The 26,302-nt window shown below is 37.7% G+C and overlaps 1 protein-coding gene across 4 annotated transcripts in view; it reads left to right on the plus strand.

Moving 5' to 3' along the window:
- The first annotated feature begins 10,031 nt into the window (after positions 1-10,031).
- The window catches only part of TUSC3 (tumor suppressor candidate 3), a 151,594-nt gene continuing 135,323 nt past the window's right edge, over positions 10,032-26,302 (plus strand). For 2 of the 4 annotated variants that reach the window (XM_019738006.2, XM_019738005.2), the window contains exon 1: positions 10,073-10,387. In XM_019738006.2, the coding sequence (XP_019593565.1) occupies positions 10,250-10,387 (138 nt within the window). In that variant the 5' untranslated portion in view covers positions 10,073-10,249. Of the gene's footprint in view, positions 10,388-26,302 lie in introns of all 4 variants that reach the window. The other 2 variants (XM_074329722.1, XM_019738007.2) reach the window with 2 other exon arrangements.

Here is a 26,302-nt window from a genome sequence, read left to right on the forward strand (position 1 = left end):
CTCAATAATAATGTGCTCACCAGAAACCCCTTGAAGTCTCTGTCTATTCAGGTGTTCCAGGTGTCACCCTGGCCATGGATGGGAGGTTAATTTTACTCTGAACTGAGCTCCAGTTAATATTTCATTGTGACTTTTCAACACTGAGTTTATTTTGTTTTGTTTATTTACTTAGGAGTGAGTTCTCTTGGGACTGATTGGTTGTACCCTGTTTCCCAAAAAATAAGACCTAGCTGGACCATCAGCTCTACTGTGTCTTTTGGAGCAAAAATTATAGTAAAATAAGACTGGGTCTTATATAACATAACATAACATAACATAACATAACATAACATAACATAACATAACATAACATAGCCCGGTCTTACATAAAATTGGTCTTATATTAATTTTTGCTCCAAAAGATGCATTAGAGCTGATGGTCTGGCTAGGTCTTATTTTCGGGGAAACACGGTATGATCAGATTTATATTGTTTCTTGGGGAATCGTTTTCTGGGCTAGTAGTGTTCACTTCTGTGATCTGCTTTCATAGTCCAGATGAGGACAGTTTATAAGGAGGGAATAGACATGGACCTGGGAAGTCTATCCCTGAGCCAGTGCTAAAGAAGAAGGAATTCAGAAAGCGTCCTCAGGAAGGTGTTCTTTGGGTAAAAGTGCTTTAGGTCACCATTTCAAAACTTTGTAAGGAGTTTTCCCTCAGTCTTGTGAGAAATGACTTATTTAGTTTCATCTGCCCAGAGTCGGGAGGTTTTGGGTGGCCTCTGATCAGGGCAAGTTCCAGAGACACAAGGTCGCTCAAGTGGCAACCTACTGACTGCTAGAGTTCTTGGGTGAACTTCTCAATCTAAAACTATATCTCCTTTGGGCCAAACTCCTGTTTCTCTTTATGTTTTCTAAATATAATGTAGATTTACCCTCTAACTGGTGACATTTCCTAGAGACAATTTGTAATTGCAGTGACTATTGGGGGACATTTTTCACATTAGTGAGACGTTTATTTGATAGCTCCTTTGGAACAAGACGGGAAGAACCCTCATGGAGAGATTATCTTGTCCACAACAGATTATTTCATGTAGAAGACTCACTTTCCATTTCATTTCCATACTTCAGGGTTCAATATACCCTGGCTTTTAAATTTTATGGCTTGACAAAATTGTCAAAGACTCTCTCTTTAGTATGCATATATGTTGAAATGGGTTTTCTTATATCTAAGCTTTGTCTCCTCTCCTTGTAGACAGGAGATAATAAGCCCTTTACAATGATAATTTAATAATTTGACTTTGTATCTATTTCTGTTCCTCTCCCTCTCTTTTTTGGTGCTTGGGAAATTTTACAGAGCAATATATTAGAAAAATCATTTTTCTTGGTGTGCATGCACTCTGGGAATATCTAGTGTAGACAAACACTATGTTAATTGTGGCATTATTTACAATAGCCAAGAAATGGAAGAAACCTAAATGTCCATTGATAGATGATTGGATAAAGAGGATATAGTACATATGTAAAACAGAGTAGTATTCGGCCATAAAAAATAATGAAATTTAACCATTTGCCACAACATGGAGGGACCTAGAGGATATTACACCAAGTGAAATAAGTCAGACAGAGAAAGACAAATGCCACATAATTTCCCTTATGTGGGGAATCTAAAAAACAAAATAAATGAATAATCAAAACAGAAACAAACTCATAGATACAGAGAACAAATTAATGGTTGCCAGATAGGAGGAGAGTTAGGGGGCTGGGTGAAAAACATGAAGGGATTAAGAAGCACAGATTGGCATTTATAAAATAGTCATGGAGATATGAAATACAGTAGGGAATATAGTCAATTGTCATGCAGGGAGGCCTGCGGGGTCTCTGCTCCCACTCCCCACAAGAGAACGCAGGATATGGTGAGGCCAAAAAGGAACTCCCATGGAGCCATAGATAGGGGAGTCATACCACTATATTCTTGCTGGCGGCTGGGCTGGAGAAACAGGAAACAGGATCTACACAATTCTCAAGCCTCACTGCGCCGCATGCAGGATCAGCCACCATCTTCTTGCTAGCCCCCCATTTTTTTGCTAGCATAGCCAAAGCAGTTATATTAGAGGCCAATGGCTCACTGGTTACAGCTGACAGCCAACTAGCCACAGCTGATGGCCATCCAATCACAGTTGATGGCCATTTACTACCTGAGCCAGCACCTTTCTATGTGAGGCCGAGAGCCTGGAAACTGCTTTCTGGGGCTCTGTCCCCGCACAATACCATAATAAATATGTATGATCCCAGGTGGGTACTAGACTTATCTGGCGGATCACTTTATAAGTTGTATAAATGTCTAACCACTGTACTGTACATCTGAAACTAATATAATATTAAATGTCAACTGTAATTGAAACTTTTTTTTTTTAATTTAAAGGCAGTGTTATTCAGGGACTTTGGTCCTGCTCCCTACATAAGAACACAGGATATGGTGAGGCCAAAAAGTAATACCCACGGAGCCATAGATAGGGGAGTCATACCATTATATACTCGCTGGCAGCTGGGTTGGAGATACAAAAGCAAACATCTGCCAGTACCCCAACAAGGGGTCTTCCTGCACCCCAGTCTCTCTGGTGGCTGGATGAGACACACAGGAAATAGGGTCCACCCAATCCGCAATCCGTTGTCTGGTTCTCTGCCTGCCAACCAACCAAACAACCAATGTAGTCATGGCAGTTATATTAGTGGCTGAAGGCTAACTGGTTACAGCTGTTGGCCAACCAGTCACAGCAGATGGCCATCCACTACCAGAGCCAGCACCTTTCCACGTGAGGCTGAGAGCCTGGAAACTGCTCTCTGGAACTCTGTCCCCACAGGCAGAAAGGAAAAATAAAACAATAAAAAAATAAAATAATTAAACATTAAGCAAAAAAACATAGTATTGTGTTACATTTGTTTTAAAAATTGTGGAGAATGAAAAGTGCATTAACTTAATAGCCTTCACTACTATAATTATGAGATTAAAAAAAGAAGACATTAGTTCTAATAAACTAGAATAACTTAGGGAATTATTTAAAGAGTCTGTAAAACTGTTTACCAAATAAAAATATCAGCACAATATTTAGATTTATACAAAACTAGGGTTAAATTTCACATGGTTTAAATTTCCTAAACTGGTTTCATAAGTTAACTATTACTGTTTTAATAACTTAAAAAAAATAACTGTAAATAGAATGATAATAATGGGTGTCTTTTTTAAAGTTTAATTTTATGAAATTCTTACAATGCTGCCAATCACAAGGACTTAATGTGTTAACTAAAATTGTATTTCAGTTTCTTAACTAACTCTATGACCTTAGACTATTCAGGATTGTAGCAACTCCTATAATGGCCACAGTAGCTATAAATTTAAATTAATTAAAATTAAATAAATTAAATATCTAGTTCCTCAGTTGCACTAAGCACATTTCAAGTTCCCAGTAGTCACCTATGGCGAGTGGCTACCATATTGGATAGTATAGATGTAGAACATTTTCATAATCATGGAGTTATATTGATAAAACTGCCTTAGACATATAATTAAACTAACTAGTAAATAATCTTTGGGTATCTGGATAATTTTTAAGTAAGAAATAGGAAAGAAAAACATTCATCATTGTGGGGACAGACTCCCAGAAACCAGTTTCCAGGCTCTCGACCTGACCTGGAAAGGTGCTGGCTCAGGTAGTAGATGCCATCAGCTGTGAGCAGATGGCCATCAGCTGTAACCAGTTAGCCATTAGCCACTGATATGACTGCCATGGTTGGTTGGTTGGTCGGCAGAAAAGAGGATGGCAGTTTGCGGATCATGTGGCTCCTTCTTCCTGTGTCTCCAACCCAGCCGCCAGCGAGACTATAGTGGTATGACTCCCTTATCTATGGCTCCGTGGGTGTTCCTTTTTGGCCTCTTCATATTCTGCATTCTAGTGTGGGGAATGGGACCAGAGACCCGACATGACCATCACTAAAAAGGTTCTGCATCCAATTCCAATGTGTGAGGGGTTTTTTCCACAGCACCGAGCAATTTTTAAGACACCAGTTGGCTGTCCTACAACTCTACTCAATTCTGACACTACCTGTGTCAGACTCCACAGATTAAGGGCTCAGTCCTATGAGACTGCCTCCCTCCCGACCCCCCTTCAAACACCAGTTATAAGCCCATGTTAACACCATCATTCATTTTCTGATTGATAGGGGCAAATGAACTTTCAGTGGTAAGAACAATGAGTGACATATGTGTGGGGGCAGAGCCCCAGAAAGTAGTTTACAGGCTCTCGGCCTCACGTGGAGGAGTGCTGGCTCGGGTAGTAGATGGCCATCAGCTTGGGCTGGTTGGCCGTCAGCTGTAGCCATTGAGCCATTAGCCACTAATATAACTGCTGCGGCTACGAAGGAGAGCCGAGGAGAATGGAGGAGAGTGAAAGAGAGTCATCGGTGGGTTGCAGACAAAACGGACAGCAGGTCACACGTCCAGTGAACCCAGCCTCCAGTGAGACCGTAGTGGTATGACTCCCCTACCTATGGCTCCGTGGGTGTTCCTTTTAGGCCTCACCATATCCTGCGTTATGTGGGGAGCGGGACCAGAGACCCTGCAGGCCTCCCCGCACGACAATATGACTAAGCGTTTATCAATGTCTCAGTTTCAGTTCACACTCACAGAACGATGGTTTTGGTAGAGCAGTTCCTGTACAGGGGGTGTTGCTTATCAACCACACAGGAGTATGATTTATCAAACAGTACAATCAACACAGGGGGTCTGCTTGCTCTACAGGCAGTTTTGGAGTCCAAAAGGGCGAAGTTATGCCTCTTAAGCAGCTTCAGAGCTAAAGCTGCAAATATCTAAATGTTGGATCATGAGTTAAGATATTAAAGTTCTTATAAGTCCCCACACCTGTGTTTCTGACCAACTGCCTATATAGATTGGAAATGCCTTTTAAGCAGCTTCAGAGCTAAAGCTGCAAATATCTAAATGTTGGATCATGAGTTAAGATATTAAAGTTCTTATAAGTCCCCACACCTGTGTTTCTGACCAACTGCCTATATAGATTGGAAGTTCCTACAACTCTCTCCTTAGGTTCTATTGATTTGCTAAAGTGATTCATAGAACTCCGAGAAGGATTTCACTTACTAGATCACTGATTTATTACAAAATGATATAACTTATAAGAAAGCCAAATGGGAGAGTTGCATCAGGCAACATTTGGGGAAACGGGCGCAGAGCTTCCATGCCCTCTCCAAGTATGCCACTTTCCTGGACTCTCCATGTGTTCTCCAAACAAGAAACTCTCTGAAACCCATCCTTTTAGGTTTTTATGGAGGCTTCATTATATACACATGATTGATTAAATCATTGGCTATTGACAGTTGATTCAACTTGTAGCCCCTCTTTTTGCCTGGAGGTCAGGGGGTGGGACTGAAAGTTCCAACCCTCTCATCACATGGTTGGTTTTCCTGGCAACTAGCCACCATCCTCAGCTGGACTCCAAAAGTAACCTCTGTAGCAATTGGCTCCAAGTGGCCAGGACTTGATTAACAACTGATAGCTTCCCTCAATTTTGTCCCTGTTTTCAACTTAGGACCAACTAGAGGAAGCCAAATCACATAAGCTAACCAATCACATAAGATGCCCTTTTTCTAGTTAGTCTGGCTGAAGCATTCTCACACCAATAACCTTCAATTAGGGCACACATGCAGTCTTTTTCTGCTATTAATCTTTTCTACTCCTCTGCCTGCTTTTGAGTCTCTGCCAAAATTCAGGTGATGGTGGTTACTCCCTTACTATAGCAAGCTCTGAATAAATACCCTTTGCCTGTTCTCATTTGGTTGATCTTCATTTGTTATCACATAAACCCTAATGCATTAGATTTGTATCTGGATTCTCATGTTGTAAAATTCATTCATATTATGTATAGATGTCATTAGTTCATTTTTATTGATATGATTGTATCACAAATGATTTGTTACTGTTGATGGATGTTTGGTGTCTTCCCAGCTTTGGACTTTTAGGAATAACACTGCTATGCAAATTTATACATGTCATTTGTTAAATACAGTATATGCCTATTTGGAACTGCTAGGTCATAGGTAGATGTACTCAGCTTTAGTAAATACTGCCGAACAGTTTTTCTAGGTGTTTGAATCGATTTACCTTCCTAACAGCTGTATAATCAGATAGCATTTTATCCTAATATAGTATTTATATATTAATATGCTCATAAGTCTTTTATTGGATTTTTGTGCTTGAAAGTCATTTTTCTCTGCAAAAAAAGAGTTGTATAAATTGAAATTTGATTTAAACAAATTTCTGTGACCATAAGGCTGGTTATATTAAAATTTATCTTTTGCACTGAGTTATCACTGGTTATTAGTAGTATCTAATTGAAAAAATAACAACTTATATTATGAGTTTGAGAAAATATTAATAAACATAAAAAGAAAAATGGTACTAGGAAGATATTACTTATGGAAATAATTTAAGTTTTTAAAAAATTAGTTAATTTATCTATGGATAAATATTCATTATTACTCAAATGAGATAATATTTAGTCTAACTTTATTCTTGTTTTTAATTTTTGTTTATTTTAAGTGCTAAGAAACTGTTCACAATAAGTAGACAGGAATAGAAGGTGTCTATTATCACAATATCACTGAATTCTTTGAATTTCTTTTGAGTAATGTGACAACAATTACGTAGCATTTTATCCCCAAAATGATGTTTAAATTATCTGAAGCTGACAACTAGATTATGTTCTTTCAATACTATTGAAAGTGAAAAATATGAAACCTCTGATTAACAAAAAGATTTTTGTTAAGTCCTTAGGTTCACTTTTTCAACACCTATGCAAATACTTAGAAGTATCCTTTTGTTTGCTGCCTAGGATTACTCTTCCTTTTGTTTCTTTTTTTTTTTTTTTTTTTTTTTATATATATACACCGTGGGGCAGCACGCCATAGCACAGCAATCAGGATAGGTGGAAGAGATATCTTTCTTTTGCAAAGAGAGAAAAGGCAATTGTCCTAAGAAAGGTTTGGGCAAGTAGAAAAACTAATAGCCTTCACCTCATGCACGTTCTCCAAGTCCATCAATTTTAGGAAAGTACACGTGGGAGTCGAAATTTTGGAAATGATTTCTCTTAAAAGCAATTGACTATGTAGTCCTTGGCACACATTCCAGTTTGAAGGGTGTGCTGTGTTATAGCAAGGATAAAGGGTTTAATTTGGCTATGAGCTATTATCGATACTTTGGACCTCATTTTGAACCTAGTGAAGAGCTACTGAAAGTCTGTGGACTAAAACCAGCGATATGATTAGTGCTGTACTTGAGGGAATAAAGAATGGATGGATTCACCCAATCATTCAACAAATGCACTATTCTGTGTAGTGTGGATTCAAAGACAGAAAATGAAGCCTCTGCCTTCCTGTAGTTTACATTACATTCTAATGGGAAAAGATAGTTAAATGAATACAAAAGCGTAATGTCAGTGAGGGATGGATAGTATAAAAAAAATGTAAAACAGGGATTATTCTGAACAGTGGGGATATAAAACCCCTGTCTCATGGAGTTTACATCCTAATGGGAGAGACTAGAAATAAATGAAAACAAGAGCATGATTTTCAGGTAGTGATAGGTACTATAAAAAAAGTTAAGTAGTGTGTGGGTAAAGGGTTTTATTTTTTAGAAAGGGTGGTCTGAGAGATGAAGAGATAACATTTTAGAAGATCGGGCCTTCGACCTGAATAAAATGATCAAGTATGATATGTGAAAGTTTACTATGTGAAAAGAGTTTTACCAATTAAAACAGCACTCTGAAGGCCAAAGGCAGAGTGTGCTTGTCATATTTAAGGAAAACAAGAAAGCTACCCTAGCTGGAGCAGAGTTAGAAAGCTCAGAAAAGTAGGAAAGGAAGTTGGAAAGGTAGCCAGGTGCAAAGTGATGTAAAGTCCTGTAGACATGGAAAAGACAGATTTTATGCTATTGACAGAGAAAATACTTTACACTGATTTATGTATGAAATGGATCACTCTGGCTGCTTTACCAAAAATGGAATGCAGGAAGCAAGATTAAGACATCTTGGATTAGGCTGATAGAGGAGAATGATAAGATTATAAGCAAGGGAAAGAGGATGGACTAATAATGATGACTAATGTCTTTCTAATGAATGCTAGAGTTACAAAAAGGGAAAAAGAAGACATATTCCTAAGACACTGGAGGCAGAGTAACCTGGAAACTGAATATAGACGGCAGCATAGTTCGAGAGAATGGAGGAAACGGAAGGTAGCTCTGAGGCTCTGAAAATTGATAATTAGGAGGGCAGTGGTACCATTAATTACAATAAAGAAATTAAGATCAGTTTGGGAAAGGGACAGGTAATAGATTTTGATTATAGTGAGTATATCTCAGTGAAGATGTTTAGCTGATGTTTAGACTATACATTTACTCTTGTCTCCAAATAGAACTTGAGGTTGCTTTCACAAGTCTCAAGGAAAAAGCAAGGAGCTATTCTTTTGGGAGTGATAAGTACTATAGGCAAAAATGCTCCCATAAGAATTGGTAATCAAAAGCCTGCGAGAGAAATTTATTTGTAAATTCCTTTTTAAAAGGTGGCATTGCATAGTATATAAGAATGGTTATGGAGTTAGACTGCCAAAGTTCAAATTCCTGCTCCACTCTTTTCTAGTTACATATTTTTGAATTACATTTCTGGCCTTTATTATCTGAAAATTGCTCTAATAGGACTTATCTGACAGGGTTTTTGTGGAGCAGGAGTTGTTAACCTGGAGTTCACAAAATTTCATAGCATCTGTGAAACTATAATTGAAAAAAAAATCTTATGTCTATTAACCTTGCATTAATTTTTTTTTCAATTATGAAGGCAGACAACAAAACAGTAGTACTAGCAGTATGCATGGCTTTGTTTCCTGTACGAATGATAGATATTTTCATGTCACACTACAATGGTAGCAGATATTTAAAAATATTGTCATCACCACTACTTCAAAATTACCAATTTATTAAAATTTCTGTTCAATATGCTGCTAGACTGCATATGATTGCAGAATGTATCTACTCACACTACTTAGTTGGCCAAGGGCCTCACAATTCTGTGCCTCTTGGTCAATCATCACACTGTGAGGTCTGAATGTTTATACCTTGGTCTTCACATCTATATTGTTTTTCAGTATTCCCAAAATACAAGTGTTTGTTGAACATTAGGTGGAGGGAGGTGAATTGTTTTAATTTTGATAATTGTATTATAATTGATTCATTTGTAATCCGACGTATTTATTTTTCATGTTATTTTAAGACTGGGTCAATAGGCTTTATTAGACTATCAAAGGCGTTCATGATCCAAGTGAAGAAATCTTAACGTAGAGGATTAAAAAGGTACATATGAAGCATTAGAACAGTACTTGGAGCATATCAAATATTCACTAAATGGCCTGCTATTGTTCTTAAAATGTGTAGAGAGCAGGAATTGAATTAAGTCCTATTCATTTTTGTGTTCAAAGCATCTAGTACATTGCTCTGCCCTTTGGTGTTCCATGAATGCTGAATGAATGAGCAAACGAATTAAAGTGGTATGTACGTTGGCTCCTCAGTTGTGGCAGCAAGAAACAGCTGTGAAGTTGTGGGCAGCTTTTAGGTATCCAGATCCAGGCATTCTGGATTATGTTAGAGAGCTCCAAAGGGCTCAGTTTGTGAACCACAGCTGTGTCTCTAAAAATGTTTCAATGGGAACGGAGACTGCAGTTGGCTAGAGTGGCCCAAGTCCTCATGAATTCCTCAAAGCTCTTCTCCATCTCCCAAAAAGGCAATTAGGTCTGTTTGTGGCTCCAGGGAAAGTGTTGGACTAACTGGCCCCTCGCATACTCCTGGGACCTAGTATTGGCTTCAGTAGCTGGACAACCTTCGCTTTCGCGCAGTGAGCGAGAGAATGGTACCCCACCGCAGTGCGGGTCTCGGGAAAACTCCAGCGGAGAGCGCGGGGCGCGGAGGCTGCTCCGTCGCCACGCCCACTTCCTGCGCCATCCCGGGCTTTTCCAGGTCCCCTCTCCTGGTGAACCGGATGCTCTGTCAGTTTCCTCCTCGGTGTCCTCGGCCGCCGCACCAGTACCTGGCGAATCCGCAGGCACCCAGGAGGGCACAGGCAGGGGGCTCCTGGCGGCTGGCCTGGCAGGTGTAGGGCGCCGGTAGGAGCTGGGCGCGCACGGTTACCGAGCGTGGAGGAGACACTGCCCTGCGGCGATGGGTGCCAGGGCCGCTCCTTCACGCCGGAGACAGGGGGGGCGGCGGCTGCGGTACCTGCCCACCGGGAGCTTTCCCTTTCTTCTGCTCTTGCTGCTACTCTGCATCCAGCTCGGGGGAGGACAGAAGAAAAAAGAGGTAGAATGAATCCCTTTGGCCTTTCCTAGTGGGCTCAGGGGGTCTGGGGCGGCCCAGGGCGTGCCTGGGCGAGCCCTGTTGCTAGGCAGTCCTGCCGCGTTGCTAGGCAGCCGGGCCATCCGGTGTGAGCGTTGTTGGCTTTGGGGTGGCAGCCAACTGAGCTGGAAGCCTCTGGGCCCCACTGTTTCGGTTGTGGGGTTAGACCAGTGTTTTCTCAAAAAACAGCAAGGCATCCCTTTGCATCTCAGCATCTCACACCTTTCAGATCCCGGGGCGCTTTTAACCCTAAGTTGGAGGCGGACCTAATGGCGCTTGAGTCACTAAAAGGGGTGTGTTGAATGTGAAGAGACGCTTTAGGATGTAGTAAACCTACAGGAACTGTTTGTTCCTTATTTTCATTACTCTGCTCCCTTTGCTACCCGTTTCTAGAGGCAACACCGTATTGAGAATGTGTTTTAAGTTATTCTGTATTCTTAATTGTACATTTTATAGCAATATATAAGTATATATGCATATATGTGCATATATACATATATATGTAATTATGTTGAACTCAATGTATAATTGTGAGAGTAACCTCACATTAAGTTATGAAGATTTACTTGTGAAGGTAAGATCACCTGATTTCAATCTTAGTTCTCTAATAACTTTGATAAGGGCGAGCGTTGAAGTAACTGACTATATTTAAAGTAGTTGTGGATTAATTTGTGAATATCTGTTATCTGCCTTTACCTTGGATAGTCCATCTAGCAGAATCAGAAAAAAATATTTTGGAAATGTAAGGTTTCTAGTTGTACATCATCATGGTAAGATAATTCTCTTTATATAATACAAGACTGTTTTTCCTGGTGAAGTTTTGCACACACGTGTCTCAAAATCTAATTCAGGTTTCACATATTACCACAATTTTCTTGATTGTTGGGTAGAGAGAGTGAAAAAAGAGCCTCACACAGATTCTGATTCTCTTTCTCTACCCTTTGCCTGAAACCACTCTGAACTCAGTATCAACTTCTTCCCGTTAGCTTTTTAAAAGTAGGCCATACAAAATTCTTGTGGAGTTCTGGTAAGAGGATTAGAGAAGAACCATTGTTAAAACTGCTTTTTCAAATATAAATTAAAGATATGGTGTGTTTTTTTTAGCATTTGGTGTGTATATACCACATTCCAGGAGTTTTAGATTTCATAGTTTTTTCTTGAGAAAGGGAGGAAATTATAAAGGTAGTTTTTTGTGTTTGTTTTTTTTTGTTGTTGTTGATTACCAAAGCAGACGGTAATATAAAAAAACGATGAGGGACTGTATGAAAATTGTTTTATCTCCTACATAGACCACTGTGACCTCAGTAACTTTCAGTTAAAAGAAAAACACAAAAACAAAAAACACAAAAAAACTGAAAAGTCTAAAAAGTGTACATCATCAGAGCATCTTAGCATCTCCAGTTATAATAAGACTACTCTAACATGCAAAAACGTTTGTTAATTTGGTATAATTATAAGTTACGATAACATGTTTCCATTGAAATATTTTTTTATAAAATATATTTAAAAAATGAAAAAATAGGGAGAAAGTTGTTGAGAATTAAAAAACTGCTTTTATTTCTTTTAAAAAGGAGAGTCTAATATAGGCATATCTTGTTTTATTGCACTTCACTTTATTGCGCTTCACAGATGTTGCATTTTTACAAATTGAAAGCAAGGCCCTCCACCAGCAAAAAGTTTACAGCTTGTTTTATTGCAGTACTTAATTTACTGCAGTTGTCAGAGATCAAACCTGCAATCCCCAAGGTATGTTTGTACTACTATATGGTGGTATTGCAGAGTACATGTATTTTATTTAAGGAAAAGAAGAGCAAAACAACAACTTGAATAGTGGAACTTTAAATACTTTACTCAGGGAGTGTGCACATCTCTGAAGTGTTGTCCAGTTCTTTCACTGGTGCTCAGTACAAACACTGTGATCTCTTCTAATACTGGATGAAAAACACTGAACCAGAAAGTATAGTGGTTGGAACTTAGCTCACTATACATATTACTGACATAAATACCAGAGTGGACTTGGCATGAATGATGTATTCCTTCAATTTGGGAAGCCAAATTAAAGTCTAAAGTTAAGCCTGGAATCAAGAGTGGACGTTAGTTGGTTTACAGGAGGTAATGTTTATGACAGAAATAGTTACCACCATAGGTTTTTGAGTCAGATGGTCCAGTTACAACGCAGCTCCTATCTAATTGTATGACATCAGGCAAACCACTTAAGTTCCCTGAATTTTAGTTTCTTTGTTTTAAAATACAGATATAATACCTACATCTCAGGATTGTCATTAGGGTTAAATAAGACTGTGTATATAAAGTGCTTAGTGCAACGTTTAGAACATAACAAATCAATAATTGGTAGCTATTATGTGTTCCTCATTTAAATGAAAGCATTAGACATGATGAGATCATAAAATGTGATAAAAATTTTTGAATTGTTTTTGCTAAACTGACTTTATAATAATTATAAATTACATAGTTACTGGAATAAATTGTTTGTTATTTATTTTATAATGAAACACTGAAAATTCCAAACTCTTGCATTGTTTGAGAACTTCCCAGGAGATTTTGCGTCATGGAAGAATTGGTGGTATGGATTTCTGTGTGTGTGTGTGTACACATATGTGTATATATGTTTCTTGATGAAGACATTTTCATTAAAATATAGTTTTGTTAAATTCTCTAAGAATATAGTCAAGAGAAATAGTGAATAGGCAAAGAAAATTGACTAGAGATTTTTATAGTCACTTCCCTTAATTACATTGCAGACAATCTTTAAAAACTAATTTTTGAATCCTCACTTGTGATATGACTTTGTGGGACACTAGCTTCTTGGCAGTGTATCATTTGCTTTTCTAGTACATCATGGGTTTCCTTTATTTTGATGGTTTCTCTATTTCTCACATTGTTAACACTTATCAACTAATCACCTTTATTTAGAATTGTTTTAATCTACAATGAACTCTTCTGATAATATAAAAAGAGCTCAAATTCTGTAATTATTTCCAGTGGACTGACTTTGCCATCATCAAAAGCAGCTGTTATAATAATTTATCCTTTCTGCAGGAAAATAATTAGCTATAATCTACATGGATTAAGAAAGGATGAAAGTGAGTTTCTGTTCCATCTATTCCCCCCGAAAACTATGCCTCCTAGAGCCCCTAACACTAATTAAAGCATTTTCATACATCTGTTTGCCAAAGCCGGAAAGTCAGGCATGTTTTAGTCTCAAACCTTTAAGTGTGACTTTTTTTTCACCGCCCATTTCCCCACCCCAGCTAAAGATACCCCCAAGACTTTTCTGACCAATGACCGACAGGAGTACTGTTTAAATATTGTTGAAATGCCTATAAGATGCAATCCAAAGTAATCTGCATGCTATTTAGAGCTTTTCCTGAGTGAGCCTTTGTCTAACTCTCCTGTTTGTATCTTACCATTCTTACATGCTTCCCTCCAGTGTCAATTTAGGCAAGTTATGCCCCTGCCTACCATTTTAGATGAGGGACTCCTCATCTTTGCTCACATAGCTGTATCTTCATGTTTATTTCTCTACAGCACTTACAGGAATTTTTGTCTATTGTGAGTACAGATGAGACCCTGGTGGTAGGTGGCTGAAGTGCTGTTGAGGTTCATTATTTGAAATTAGGAGGTTAGGAGATGAAAGAATAGGGTGTAAGATTGTTTATGTGGACTTGATACATGACTCAGAATAATGGGAGGGTGAAAGGTAGTGACCAAAAGTTTATTAGGTGACAGTGTCTAAACAAGGTAGATGATGTTACACTTTTAAGGTATGACTCCTAAAGGAACAGGAGTTTTTACGTGAGGATACAAAACTAAGAGGGTGCTAATTCTACCTTTGTCCCTGAGTGAAAGTTAAGGAGAATGAATGGTTTCCATTTTAGTAGCTCTAGGGTTCTGACGAAGAGATTAGGGGAACACTGATTACAGATGTATAAAATGTAAGCAATTAGTGGTGATTTTGAAAATTTTACATAAACTTTTTTCTTTGATTTGATGTGACAGTATTGCAGTCCTAAAATGAGAAATTGCAGGCGACTAATGGCAACCTTCATTTCTCTCCTATCCTATTTTCAAAGTCTCAAATCCGTTTTCTAATGTTATGACATTTTTATGAAACTCAGATAAACTCGTGTTTTCAGTATTTCATAGATGTATGGAATATTGCTTCTGTTTAAATGATCATGTAGAAATTTGGCAACATTTGATACCTTACAAATTGCAGCCTTTTTTTTAGCAGTATCAACTTTAGCTAAATTTCTTATAGACTGTCTCAGCTATGGATCATTTTATGAGATATGTCAATTTCGATTTATAGTTCTGTGATTAAAAATACAATACTATATGATTTCTGGATGTAAATTATGAAAACTATTAATAAATAGAGGTAAGAATCAATTTTTCAGTAAGCTTTAATACCTAAGAAAGAAATGGAAAAACAGCAGCAATAACCATGAGGCAGGAGTCTCTGGCTTCAGAGATTTTTGGAGATAAAAACTCTTTCCAGCATTTTCTTACAAACTGGAGTTTCAATGCAGAATTACTGCCTGAGGTTAAATACTGCAGTGATTTACCCATCAGTGTTGTCTCATGAATTTCTTCTGAGATATTATTTGTAGATTGCATATAAAAAGTCCTGTTCTAAAATCTTTATCTCTTAGAAAGTGTGGTGTAGATAATAATAGAACTGCTTAGCAATTTATCTATCATTTTACATGCTTCTCTTAAGATGAATAATCCATGATGAGCATTAAGAAATTGGATATAAATGCAAAGGTGGTTTGTTAGTATATTAGTTTTCTATCCTTGCATAAGAAATTACTGCAAGTTTAGTGACTTAAAATAACACTCATTTTTTTATCTCATAGTTTTAATAGGTCAGATGCCTTGCATAGCTAGGTGTTTTTTTTTATTGTTGTTCAGGCTCTGAAGAGGCTGAAATTAAAGTGTGGCTATGCTGTATTCTCATCTGGATCTCTAGGTCTTCTTTCCAGCTCATTCAGGTTGTTGGCAGAATTTAGTTCTTGGCAGTCATAGGATGGAGTTCCTTATTTTCTTGTTAGGTATGTTCTTTCAGCTGTTTGAACCACCCTCACATCCTCACCATGTGGCCTCCACCTTAGGCAGTTTAAAATATGGCTGCTTGCTTTCTTCCAGACCAGTAGGAGTGCCTCTCTAACACTGAACTTGCTTCGAAAAATCTCGCCTGGTTAGGTTAGGCCCACCCAGTATAAAATCCCTTTTGAGAAACTCAAAGTTAACTGGTCGGGACTATACATCTGCATATCTTTGCCATATAAGGTAACAATTATGGGAGTGCTATTCCATCACATTCACAGGTATCGTCCATACTCATGGGGAGGAAAGTATCTAAGGGTATGGGGTCATTGGGGATTATTTTGGAATTCTACCTACTAAAGTGGATGAGCCTACACTTTGAGATTTTTTTTTTTTTTATACCAGGGTGCCAAAAAAATGTATACAAGTGGACACTTTGGTCATTGTTGCTCAAGCAGTAGTTCGCCATAATCAGAAGTGTCTGGACACTGATGGTAACCACTTTGAGCACCTCTTGTAATTGCGGAAGTCAAATGTGACTTGTATTCATCTTTTGTTATTGGTATATATTGAGTATTACACTTCTAATACAGTTTTACTTTCTTAAAGTGTGTATACATTTTTTTGGCACCCTCTGTATATGGCAGCTTATAAAAGCAACATAAACAGATATGATAGTTTATAGGACAAAGTCATTCAATATAAGACATTTAACAATGCCTATAAAATTAAAGTGATGACATGTATCAGTCAGGGTTCAATCAGAAGTAGGTTCACAAGAAGATGAACATACAAGGATGTATGTTTGCATGTATCTGAATTTGTTATAGGGATTTGATGTTATGCAATGGTGGGAGTGGGTTAAGTAAGGCTCTTATTTCAGTGTTTGCTGCTGGCGCTTGTGGTCCAAAGGCAGCTGGGAAGGGAGGATGGCTGGCTGTAAGGTGAGGAAGAATAAGAACAAGCTGAAACCTGTGAGGATGGAGTGAAAGCATCCTCAGAGTGATTTTAAAGCTCATTGTTCTAATATTGCATAGTACTGAGAAATCATTATTCATAAAAATATGTAGTTAGAAGTGATAAGAATTTATTTTAATCAGTTCACTCATCTTACAGCCTCAGGATACCAATTAAACTGATAAAGAAGTTTAGAAGAGCAATAGATATTTTTCATAGGGAAACTAATAATTAAAATTAAAAATTAGAAAGAAATTAAGAATTTTATAGAAATCCTCCCCCCACCCATTACAGGATAAACCACTATTCTTCTTTCTAATGTTTACTTGCAGCTTCAAAAAAAGAAAAAAATACTCATTTTGAATATTAAGTGTAGTGTTTTTTTAATTTTTAATTTTTATGGTTGCTGCTTCGTGTGTCTTTATAGGCCTCATAGTAATGGACCCTGCATTTCCAAATTGTGCTTATTAATTATAGAGAGTATTAGGAAGATAGACCTACGTTGAGACAGCCATATTGTTTTTGAGTTAACATTTGTCTATTAACAAAACTAAAAATTGATCTCTTGTCTTATTTGAAATATTTATAGTAGCACCTTACCTTCATTCAATTGCCAACAGACTGGTATTATAAAAAAGTAAATTATGGAATCTAATATCTACATTTTCATTACTAAGTCTGACTAGTGTCAGATTTAAAGATAATGCCGTAATAAAATTGACAATTTATGTGGCATTATCCTGTGTTTTGAAAGATATATACATCTTTTTAATAGCCACTTTTGTTTGTGCATACACAATGATTCTCTGAACATATCTGTCAGCAGCTTTTAGAGAGCTACTTCTGTTGCTTTCCTTCTGTGGTTTTCAGATTTTTATCAGATTTTATTATACTTTTTTCTAAATTCTTTGATGGTTTGCCAGAGTTGTTTACCACATCAGTTTTTTTTTTTTTTTCCCCTCCTTCATAGACACAAACTAGACTACGTTCTCCAGTTTCCTCTGCATTTTTTAGGGTCATGTGACAAAGTTCTGGCCAGTGGAATGTGACTGGAGATGATATGTGTCATCTCCTGCCTGGCCCATGGAGATCTGTCCTAGGCTTGTCTGATTGTCCACTGCCATCCTGCTCAGAGGACTCACCTGCACTGACTACGTCATGAGCTTTCCTGTGAGGGTCTGTTACTGTGCCACTGAGATTTAGAAGGCAGAAAAGGAGGAGAAAGGCCACTGTTCTTCAGAAATAGTCCGGGTAGATTCAGGAGACCACTGTATGAATTTCCTATTGCTCCCGTAACAAATTATCATGGACTTACTGGCTTAAAACAACACATTCGTGATCTGATAGTTCTGGAGATCAGAAGTCCAAAATCAGCTTCACTGGGCTAATGTCAAGGTATCTGCAAAGCTGATTCCTTCTGGAAGATCTGAGGGGAAAATCCATTTCCTTGTCTTGTTCAGCTTCTAGAGGCTGCCTGAATTCTTTCTGATTCTTTACTTGCATCACTCCAACCTCTTGCTTGCATCCTCACCCCTACTATTGAATGATTCTCTTGCTTTCCTCTCATAAAACCTAAATGGTTATATTGGGCCTGCTCAGCTAATGTAGGATAATCTCCCCATTTCAAGATCCTTTCCTTAATCACATTTACTTAGTTCCTTTTAGCACGTCAAGTAACATGCTCCAAGTTTCTGGGAATTAGGATGTGAACATCTTGTGGGGTGGGGCATTGTTTAGCCTATCACAGCTATCCTTTTAGCTGTTGTAGACCAAGCTACTTGGTGGAAGCCTTCAAGAAATCTAAGAGCTCCATGTGAGCTCTTGACAATCACCTGCTTTGGTGTTGTGCGCTGAGATTGTCCGTAGCAGCTTTCCTTACCTTAGTTTCTTGTGAGCTCTCCAGTGGTGCTCTAAGCTGCTTCTAAGTTCCTGCATTCAGTACCTCCATATTTGGAGCACATGGAACACTTTCTGTTTTCCTGACTGAAGCCTAACTGATAAAAGCTCTTTTTGTATGACTGTTTGGCTTTGTAGAGTGACCTGGAAAGCCGCATGTTGCAGATGGCAGAGCAGCCGTCCGCCTGGTGTCCATGACTGTGTGGGGAGTCTTTCTGCTGCCCTGATTTCTGCTCCGGAGTGCTGTGTGGATATAAGGCACTCAATTTGGGGACTCTATTTGGTGCTACAGTACCACAGCCTAGTTTACTTTTAATAATAGAGATGCTGAAAACTAAATACTAAAACAAATCTCATCTCTTTCTGTGTATTTAAACACACCTGGTTTTGAGCAGCACATTTTCCTTGTATTTACTTTTGTGAATATATTGTACAAGGAAAACAGACTTTTAACATTTGTGTCCATCACTTATTGACACATCACTGTCTCAGCCTCTGAACTAACTCAGTGCATTCTCAATTTCCTCTCTGGACTACATTGTCCGATGATGGTACTGTTTGCATATTTAGCATAGTATGCTTTTGGCAATGTCTAGGCTAAAGCATGGAACTCAATAGCTGTTCTTAAATAGTATGCCCCTCTCTCAGTGGGATGCCACAGTTTTATTGCCAGTATATTTTCACCATGCATTTAACATGCTTCTAGAGCTCAGAAGCAAATCTCAGGGGCTGGTGTTTTGAGGAATACAGCTTTAAAAGCATATCATCATCTCATTTATTTTTCATAGAATTATTTTGAACAAGTGGTCTTGTTACCATTTTAAGAAAGGAGAACCTAACTTCAAGGATTTTTGTGCTAAGGTGCCACAGCTGGTAAGGGAAAGAGCTGTGCCTCAAACATGGGTCTTTTGCTTCTAAGTTCACTCCTGTTTCCATAAGGTATACCTCACAGTAGGTACATATACTTCTTTGCCTTGCCTCACAGAAGACACATATTCTTAAAAGTTGTCACATGCATCATATTTTGTTTTAGTTCTTACTGTGTTCTAATTTGGCCTTCACTTAGTAATGGCTCCCAGGGAGGGGTTTTATTGAATTTGCTCTTGACTAAGACAGTGGGGCAGCCAGTTGGGAATCCATGACAAAGATTCTAGTTATAGCTCTTTTAACTCTTAACTGTCCTCTTGGTTAAGCCATTCCATCTTTCTGGGTCACAATACTTTTGTTAGTTAAAAAAATTAGAGTTGAGGTAGATCAAAGATGGCTTTCAACTTGCACACCTTGTTCATTTTAATGATGAATTGAAAAATACTTGGGGGCAGTAAGGGAAGTTTTATTTTCGGAAGAGCACTAAGGTTAATAATTTTTGAATTAAAAAATTGTCTCTAACTTAATTGTTTCTTTAATTGGCCACCATTGATCACTCTCCTGGTGTTTTTATAGCACATTTTTAAAAGTTCTGTCAAATATTAGCATAATGTCCTTTACATTGTTCATCTTCAAATCTCCCATAGAACTTAGTCCAGTATCCTGCCCCGATTAGGTGCTTATTTAAGTATTTGTGTAATACTTAAGATAGTAGCAAATACTTCTTAAGTATACAAGGTTCCCCTTTAACTGAAGTTAAATAGTACATGGAAAGAGGCCAGTTTATGAATCTAGTTAAAATATTTCATAGGCATTAAAAAAAGCTTTGAAGTCATCTATATAAAATTAAATCAAAATTATGAAAATTCATTCAATTGATTATATGCTTAAAATTTAACTTTTAATTGCAAGTAGTCCTGATCTGTTAGGATAAATAATGAATAAGTGCTGATATTTTTGGTGTGATTTTTCTCAATAAAATTATATGATAGCGTGATGGACATCTTCAGTTAATGCTTGACTTTTGGAGCATAATTTTGGAGGTCATATTCACAATATTTTCAGGTTTACCAGTTTTCTCAGGGGTATCTTTCAATTATTTGATATCCATATTATTCTTTTTTGAAGTACTTATATTGTTTTGTTTTTCTTTTTTTATATGTTAATTGTTATAATTCTGACAGTTCATTTGTTAGTCGTTTTACATATAATTTGAGTAGTTCTGCATCACTTTTTAAAAATCAATCTGATAAAACCTTTTGCCTTTTATAAGATTGCAGTCAAATGTGAGACGACCAAAAAAATAGTGTGAAGTGGTTTTTTGGGGATAGATGCTATGTTAAAATAAGAATGAATGTACAGGGACTACTTTTGTAAGTGGTTGGACATGAGTAATATAACATATGAAAAAGTGTGATAAAAAATATGGTGAATGTTTAAATAAAAGAAAAACAAAAAACTCATTATAGTAAAAGACACATTGCCATTAATCCCCCTCAAAGTACTCCCCCTCACTTCGAACACACTTATCCCGTCATTGTCATTCTTGCTACATTCTGAAGCAGTTCTGGAAGTCCTCTTTTGTGAGTGACTTAAGTTGTACTGTTGTGGCTGCCTCCATGTCCTGAATCATTTGACTTTGGGGAAGAGCCAGAAGTCCCATGGTGCCACATCTGGTGAATACGGTGGATGAGGACACACCGTAATGTTTTTATTTGACAGAAATTGCTGTACCAGAAGCGATATGTGACACGGAGCTTTTTCTATTGTGATCACAAAATACGGTGAATGCTGCTGCCGAGTGCCATCCAACAGAAAGGCTGGGATCTTCAATACAGGAAGCGGCGCATCAAACCTTAGTAACAGTGTGTGACAAGTTTCAACTTGTTCAGTGCAGTCAGTCTGGTGTGAGCTACTGTTGAGAGAAGGTGTGTTTCAAAGTGTGCTGTAAATCATCCTTCATCATGACAATGCCCCGTGTCACACATTACTTCTGGTATGGCAATTTCTGTCAAGTAAAACCATTGTGGTGTGTCCTCACCTACTTTATTTACCATATCTGGCACTGTGCAACTTCTGGCTCTTCCCCAAAGTCAAAATGATTCAGGACATCGAGGCAGCCACGACAGCGCAACTAAAGACACTCACGAAAGAGGACTTCCAGAACTGCTTCAGAAAGTGGCAAGAATGATGCAATGAGTGTGTTCAAAGTGAGGGGGGATGTTTTGAGGGGGATTAATGGCAATGTGTATTTTACTGTAATGAGATTTTTATTCAAACATTCACCGTATTGTTTGATCACATCTCAGAAATAACTTTTGCCTCTCTATGTGTCTTTGCATTTTTGTGTGTGCACATATTGAGTCCTTAGATAAGGAGCATCTCCTGTGGCATATACAGGACTGAAAACTGCTGTGAAATTGCTGAATGGCTAGGTTGTGTTTGGGTTGCTGGTAAGGAGGGTCACATTAAGTAAGGTGTGGTACCTATTATTCTCTGTAGGTCTCCTCTCCTTTCCCTCTTTTATTTTCTTCTTAACAGCCCCTCTTCTGTGACCACATAGGTAAGTATATTACCAGGCTAGGCTAGTCTTACTATTCATCCCACTTGTCATATTTGACACAGGGTTGGGTAGGTGACATAGAATCATTCACTGGGATTTTTCTAAGTGGAATTAACAATGAGTTTACCTTGCTAATTGGCACACGAAATTAAAAGGATGTGATTTTAGGTTGCCTTTCACTTCTGGCATGAAAAACTCTGATGTGTAGAAACTAAGCAAATAAAGAGAAGAGATTTTCACCAATTCAGTAAATGTTTGAGTACTACCTCTACGTCAGTCTTTGTTCTCAGTGCCACCAATACAGAAATAAACAAAACATATAAAAACGGTTGCTCCCCTGGAGCTTCTATGGCTAGAGAGAGTAGTGACAACACCAGTCAAATTCTTGGATCTATTCATTCCTAAAACCAGACCTATCTACATCCTTCCGTGTTATATGTACTAACACAGTTCCTTTTCACCCAGGCTAGAACGCATTAGGCTTATATCATTTTTAATTAAAGGCACGTTGATAAATATGAAAGCCATTTACCATTTCTTTCAGCTTTCATTAGGAAGGTAATACAGAATTTAAAGTATATAAATAAATACAAATTGGTGAATTGGAGTAAAACTTTATCATATATTTTTACATGTCAGGTTTTGGTAAATGGAGATTACGTTTTCCTTCATTTTTTTCTTATATTCTATTCCAGGCTTTAACCTCATAGTTTTCTGGTAAATCCCTGTGGTTGACTACTTTCTTTAGTAATTCAGGAAAATATAATTATTTACTAAATATTTCCAGGTAGACCTGTTTTAGACTTGACAGTTTCTTGGTGAATCACTTTTGAAGAGTATCATTGTATAATTAATCATGAATTGAATGAGCAAAATTTGGGAAATCATTATAACTCAATCCTTAATTTCTTTTATTACTAATATATATGATTAAGAATACATGAAACAAGTTTATTTGCACTCTTAAAATTAAGTTGTTGAAGTGTTTTTGTACTAGATGCTTCTGTATTTGGCACAGCAATACTGTAAGATACATACACAGCTTAATTCTTTCAGTTACTCATTTGTTGCACTGTTCTACCTTCATTTTTATAGGTTTTTTTTTTGGTACCTGCTGGAAAATTATGGGCAATTCATTTCCATTCAAAATATATACTCCTTAAATTTAGACTAAATTTAGATTAATTGAGGTGAGAATCAGAGGAAATTTTACCATATGAATTTGAGATAACATTGTAGTATAATGATAATGAAACTATGTAATACATACACATAACGTTTATTTAGTCTCAGAATAGCTGTATAATTATCCTGACATCTGGAGCAGGGCAAGGCCAGAAGGAGCCAGTTGTTTAGAAGTAGGGTGAACATGGAATTTATTGTCCAAACAAGGACACTTGAGAGTGAAAAATAGTTGCAATTAATAATTTTGGTGCGATAATAGGAGTAAGCTGGGACTGTCTCTGGCCTAACTGGGACATATGGTCTCCTTAGTTAGAAGAGCTTTAAAATAGATGTTCAGTTAGTGTTGAATATGTTTTTGTTGATTGATTAGAATGATTTTATAGGAATCCTGATAGAAATTACTTTCTCTTTGTATTTAAACACCACGTTACACTCTTGTGTATGACTTGCGATCCATTTAGTGTTGTATAAGGGGTTTGTGTGTATATATAAGAGTGTGTGTGTGTGTGTGTGTGTGTGTATCATATAAAACTACATAAATTCAGATGTAGACTTATGCTTTCCCCCCTTGCTTTGTTACTCTAAAGAAAACTCAGTCTTTTCATAGAGCAACAACTACTAGTAGTTTTGTGCTTGGAAGAAGAAATTTGGAAATTATTTTAAAAACATGTCAATGTTTAGAATTAATTAAAACAAGCAGTAATATTTACGTTGTATTTTCAACATAGTTGTTTCAACATAGTTTATATGTTTCAACATAGTTTATAATATACCACTGGCAATAGCTACCATTTATGAAATACCTGCTATGAGCTATGCTGTAACTGCTATATGTATATAATTGTAGTAGGTTGTTGTGCTTACCTGAGATAATAAATACATGTATGTTTAAGCACAACAACCTACTACGATTTAATTTTATAGATGAGGTTCAGAGAGTTGAAGTAATTTGCCCCAAATCATGCAGCTAGCAGTTGTGCTATTGTTCAGATGCAGAACTGACTTGCAAGGCGTTGCTCTTAATTAACTACTCTTCTATGTGCTTCTCATATGGAAGGTAGCAGAGGGAATGCATACCACTGGGGACCTGGCGGTCCAGCGTGAAGCCACCTGATTATTCAAAATATCTGTGAGCTTTTATATTAAAATATTCTGCAAACTTTGCTTTCTATTCCATTATTAGTTTCTTTCTTTTTTTTTTTTATGTGATTGTCTATTTTTTGTATTCTCTTGTTGCATGTAACTGTTGCTTCAGGATGCGATATTGTTTTTCTTGGCACACTGTCAAGTCACCCCACGGGTGCCTAGGATCATTCTGTTTGAGAAACAAGAGAATCAGAGCTATACTGTGTTCCAGTAGAGTCAGCATCTAAAATTATTACCAGCTTCAGCTATGCAGGGCTTGTGTATGTCAAGCAGTTTAATAGTTCAAACAGCAGTGTGGTGGCAGCTGCCAGGTTGGCTTGCCACACTTCCATAGATTCTGCTGGTAAGGAGATGGGGACCCCAAGTGGATTAGGTAGTTTATTACTCCAGACACCGCAGGCAGTATCAATGATGTTCAGGTTCACATGGGCTCCCTTTCCCCTCTCATCCCATGGGGTAGTGCCGAGGTGGGTCCTCATGGATGCTGTGCTAAGGAACCCTGAGTTTAGGGAACCTTGGTCTTTTGAAGGGAGTACTGGAAAACCTATTCAACCTTTGCCCTGCTGGAGATACATATTCATTATTATGGTTAGGAAACAAATCTGCCCTTTAACCCCAAGGGAAACCCTGTCTCTAGTTTCTTTTCTCTAGACTTTTTTCAAACGTTATTGAAAAGGAATTCTGGAAGAAAAGCTGCCTCAGGACATGCAGACGTTGGAGATTTGCCTCCAATGCCATCTTACAAACTCCCCTGGCAATTCCAAACATAAGGGGGAAAACAAAAAACAAAACAAAACAAAACAAAAAACCACCTCAGTACAGGTACAGAGTGAAGAAGAAGCAGGCCAAGTCAATCAGAATGAAGAAGCTGGCTAAGCCAATCCTTTCCTTAGGTAATTTTAGCTATTTCTATTGCCATTTTTGGGTGATATTTTGTTGCCGTAGTTTTACAGTCTTTTTTAATGCTTTATCAGGCTTAGGTGGAAGGGAAATTCAGCATTTCCCTATTAAGGGAGAGTAACTGGCATTCCGATTGTTAATGCACTTTATCGTCACTTGTTATTTTTACACTCACTTGATAGCTCCCTCCCTGGCATTCTGCACCCTCACCATCAAGATCCATAGAGATTTAACCTGCTGTATTCCTCATTGTTGTTACCAAAAGGGGATACAACTATGATTATACATGTAAGTGCATTTAATGAGTATAGGAAAATTGCATAGGTTATAAAATTGCCAGGAGGTATCATTCTTCTCTAGTACTCAACTTCTTTTCCTCTGTTTACTTGTCATCCTGCTCTGTTTTCTTCCCTAGGGTACTTAGAGTTTATCAGATTGTCTCTCTTGCCCAGGTCCTTTCTTAAAACTGAAAGTTCTTTTCTACTTTTATCAGGTAGGTTAAGATGGGCTGGGAAAATAGATGTGGTTTAGTAAAGCATTCAGCTCCCTCTTAACCACATGAGAGTAATTTATATGAGGATTATTCTTCTGGTAACTCTGCCACACAAAGCTTATTTTAGGGTTTTTGCTCAGTTGTTTCCGTAAGAGCCAGAGCTCATTTTGTAACTAACTTTATCTTCATTCCTCTTGAGGATTTGAGAGGCCTTATACCATTGTCTCAGTCAGTTTAGGCTGCTGTAACAAAGCAGCATAGAAAGACTGGGTGGTTTATAAACAACAGACATTTATTTCTCACAGTTATTGGTTCAGTCAGGCTGCCAGCATGATCCAATTCTGTTGAAGACCTCTACCCCTTTGCAGATGGGCTGACTTCTCATTTTATCCTCATTTGGCTTAAAACGGGCAAGAGAACTTCAGAGGTCCTTTTTACAAGGCGTTAATCCAATTCATGAAGGCTCCACTCTCATGACCTGATTACCTCCCAAACTCCTCACTTCCTAATACATTGGGAGTTAGGGATCATCACATCGGGAGTTAGGATTTCAACATGTGAATTTTGAGGAGGCACAAATACTCTGTTTTTTGCAACCACCTTAGAGAAATAGGTCAGTCAAACATTATTTTAGCTAGATGTTATGCTTTGTGTCCAAATGGGTTTTTATCTGGGTGTAAATCACTTGGAAAACATTCAGTGGGATCAGCCAATTAGAACCTAATAAGCAAGTCTAAATTAATATGTCCACTTGTAAGGAATGTCTCCTGCTGTGGAACTAACTATCCTAGTGTTACTA

Source organism: Rhinolophus sinicus, linkage group LG04 (assembly GCF_036562045.2).
Source record: "Rhinolophus sinicus isolate RSC01 linkage group LG04, ASM3656204v1, whole genome shotgun sequence".
In the NCBI taxonomy this organism is placed as follows: domain Eukaryota; kingdom Metazoa; phylum Chordata; class Mammalia; order Chiroptera; family Rhinolophidae; genus Rhinolophus; species Rhinolophus sinicus.